The sequence below is a fragment of the Notothenia coriiceps genome, unplaced genomic scaffold (assembly GCF_000735185.1).
Source record: "Notothenia coriiceps isolate Sejong01 unplaced genomic scaffold, NC01 NC01_scaffold00019795, whole genome shotgun sequence".
In the NCBI taxonomy this organism is placed as follows: Eukaryota; Metazoa; Chordata; class Actinopteri; order Perciformes; family Nototheniidae; genus Notothenia; species Notothenia coriiceps.
This window is the reverse complement of record NW_011352496.1, coordinates 8476-11992: the sequence shown is the minus strand read 5'-3', so window position 1 is coordinate 11992 and position 3517 is coordinate 8476. Positions and strand designations below refer to the sequence as shown.

Below are 3517 nucleotides of genomic sequence, written 5' to 3'. Positions count from 1 at the left end.
GAACTAACATTAGATATTTTAATGAGATATGGACCGCAAAACATTTTTAAAATCAAGTCACCGAATGCAAGTAGTCGCCTTAGCTTATTTTGTGATGAGATGTGAATTACTGTTCAACTTAGTTGATGTAAAAATCGTTTGGTTTCTTTGACATTAAAAACAAGTTACAATTTTCAAAAGGTCTTATGTTTTTTTTCGGGGGAGGCCCTTTTTCCAGTTTAGAGCAATAGCCCCTCCAAATGTCTGTGCACGTCCCTGCTTCCTTGGTATTGTGCAAATAGGCAACGTAAGAGACTACAATGAAGATCTTCTCATCTCCACAGACATTTTTCTATACCTGGAAGAGACCTTTGTTTGTCGTAAAACCACAACTTCCTGAAATAAACACAACAATTGAATTGAAGGACTCATTTGGCTCTGCTGGTCCTCCTCGTTCTTAAGCATTATACAGCAAACACTCTTTCTGTTCCCTACGGGGGGTTCAATTTTTATTCGTCATCAGGACTTGATGCATCCAAGTTCAGAATCATTCAGTTTTGGCACCTTGAAAGACATTACGCTTTTTTTAAATTCTCATTTACAACAACACAAAACCAAAGAACAAGAAAAAATGAGACAAAGAAAAAAGAGACTAAGGCTGTGTGAGAGTTCAAAGGAACCGAGGAAATCAAATTAAATGAAAAAAGGCAAGATAAGATGTTTCTTGTTTAAAAAAAGCCTTGATACGTTCTCCAAAGTCCTTGTTTCAAGCGTAATGAAGCCCCATCCCCAAAAAGTACCCAAAAAATAAGAAACAAAAGTTAAATAGACACAGTACTGTAACATTAACTTCTACGTCGTCACCCCCACTGCCCTTACATGGTATCATTGTTCAAAACATAGGTTTCTTAAAAGCAGATTGGATGGTTTTGATTAGCATGCATGTAAATTCTTAATTTTTTGGAGTCACTTAGCTTCACCTCGCTGGTAGCCATGTTTTTCTCACGCACTACTTTGTGTCTTTGGCAGTAGTGACGTCTCATTGTCCACAGTCTTCTTTAAGTTTGCTGAGAGATCCTCCATTACCCAGAGTTCTCTCTTGTCTCCGCCCCTTTTCGGAGCAAAAAAAAAAGAAACGATGTCAACCTTTTCACCTCGAGTTGACCCTGAACAAAGATGGCGACCAGGGTTTCGGCGGAAGGCCAAACAATATTTTTTTCCGTTGTAAAATAAAGTAATAACGCGTCTAATACTAACCAATATCAGTTCATCGGGTCGAAAACCGTTGCCCGTCAAATGATCCGCGAAGAATCCTGGGTGTTCCTCGACGTCTTGATTAAATTACTTTTTTCTCGTTGATATTTTTGCGCCAGGGAAGTCTAGTCATGATTTTATTAACATATATATTCATATATTCATATATAATCAATACATATATTAACTTATGTGTTTTTTTCTTGTTTTTTCTCAGTTTTTTTGCGGCCTGAATTGCTCCCTGCTTAAATCCCACACCGCAACGGTTCACAGTATTAATGCGAATAAAGAATTAAATCAAAGAAGATACAGCAACTAAAGAAAGGAGGGAGGCTAGGGTGTGTGTGTTGGGGGGCTTTTGGGTGGGGCCGAGGGGGCAACTACGCCCCCTTTTTATAACACTGAGGAAGAGTAAAAAATATAAAGTTGGCCCACCACTCCACAGATAACCACCGTAAACACCCCCCCTCCCAACTCCTCTAATATCTTTACAAACATGTTCAAAACTCAATGGTAGATGGGAAAATCATGCATGTTTCTTTTTTATGCAGTTTCCTTTTTTAGTTCTAAAACAGAAACTGATCTGAGGTGCTGTGGAGGTGAAGTCCCACCACTCAAAAACTGATACTCTTATAGTCTGATATTCAGTTTCATACAGGCGTGGTGCGTCGGTTGGCGGCCGAGTCTTTCAGGTCCTTCTGGATGCAGTTGTGGACCTGCAGGAAGTTGTGGTCCCTCTCCTCGGAGTTATAGTCGGCCGTCGGGGTGCCTGTTTGACCTTTAGGCAGCGTGTACATGGACAACTCGGTGGAAGGAAGCGCCCCGAAGGCTTTCAGGCCCACAGGGGACGTCTCCCGGGAGTGAGAGGGGTCCGTGGAGCGGGACGAGGAGCGTGAGCGGCGCCGATAGCGGTAGCGGTAGCTCGGGATGCGCGTTATCGCCGCACCTTGGAGGTAATCGGCCGCTCGCACGCCGACACGTAACTCCCGATGGCGGTCGATGAACATGTGAACGGCCAGGACGCCCACCATCTCCGCCATGATGAAGGAAAGAGCACCGAAGTAGAAGGACCAGCCGTACGAATAGCTGTTCTTCTTCGAGTCGCTCTTGGAAGGGTCGCCGGAGTTGGCTGATATGTAGACGATGATCCCTATGATGTTGCTCAGGCCTGGGACAAAGGAGACAAAGGAGACAAAGGAGACAGAGGAGACAGAGGAAAGGAGGTTACATTCAAATGAAATACAAGCCACAATGTTACCAACACACTAAACGACCAAAAGGATTACAGTTTATCTTTGTCGGCTGAACAACTAAAGAAACTAGAGACAAAGAATCTACTTTTTCAGCTTTCTGAAGTCAGTGACAGTTTATTCTAAAATCGAGTTTTTGTACGTGAAGAAAAGGCAATATTCTTCTTCTTCTTCTTTTACAGAAGAATTGTTGCAGCCAGAATGATTGTTACGTAATGTCATGCAAATGTTCCTGACTTGCATTACATAAGGGGTTCATTTGGACTTGGACTTGTTTTTCGAATTAGCATTTTCTCGTTTTTTGTGTTTTCCCCCGAACCTCTTTCACCACCAGATTCAGCCTCACATTCATTTCTTATGTCTCTGTAGTTCACCCACCTCAGCTTTTCTACCTCCAACAGATTCCCTGCCATCTTTCTCATCTACTTTCCCTATCCTTCCCTGTATTTTGATCAGCTGTCATTTTTGTCGTACATCACCACTCTGACTGCGTGCAGCCAGAAATAAACACAGGGACAGACAGACAGAAGAACAACTAGGCAGTGAAATCAATCCTGTGTAAAGAGCAGCAGACGGAGGTGACTGTGATTGAGATGGATCAGAATCAGAAGACTATCAGGGACGCCTTATTTTTAGAGTGCAATCCCAGTGGTGTCCTCTTAGCCTAGCAACAGGGCGAGAGAGAGAGACAGTGAGAGAGAGAGAGAGAGAGACAGACAGTGAGAAAGAGAGAGAGAGAGAGACAGACAGACAGTGAGAGAGAGAGAGAGAGAGAGAGAGGAGAGAGAGAGAGAGAGAGAGAGAGAGAGACAGACAGTGAGAGAGAGAGAGAGAGAGAGAGACAGAGAGAGAGAGAGAGAGAGAGAGAGACAGTGAGAGAGAGAGAGAGAGAGAGAGAGAGACAGACAGTGAGAAAGAGAGAGAGAGAGAGAGAGACAGACAGAGAGAGAGAGAGAGAGAGAGAGAGACAGAGAGAGAGAGAGAGAGAGAGAGAGAGAGCAAAGAGCAGACAGGAAGTCAAAGAATGGGATTAC

General features: G+C 43.4%; 1 protein-coding gene across 1 annotated transcript; it reads right to left on the bottom strand.

Moving 5' to 3' along the window:
- Positions 1-466: 466 nt before the first annotated feature.
- Positions 467-2429, bottom strand: LOC104952286 (voltage-dependent calcium channel gamma-2 subunit-like; the record flags this gene model as incomplete). The annotated part of the gene is made up of 1 exon (XM_010779081.1): positions 467-2429. A coding segment is annotated over one exon (546 nt), but the record flags the coding sequence as incomplete, so codon positions are not given.
- Between the last annotated feature and the right edge of the window lie 1088 nt (positions 2430-3517).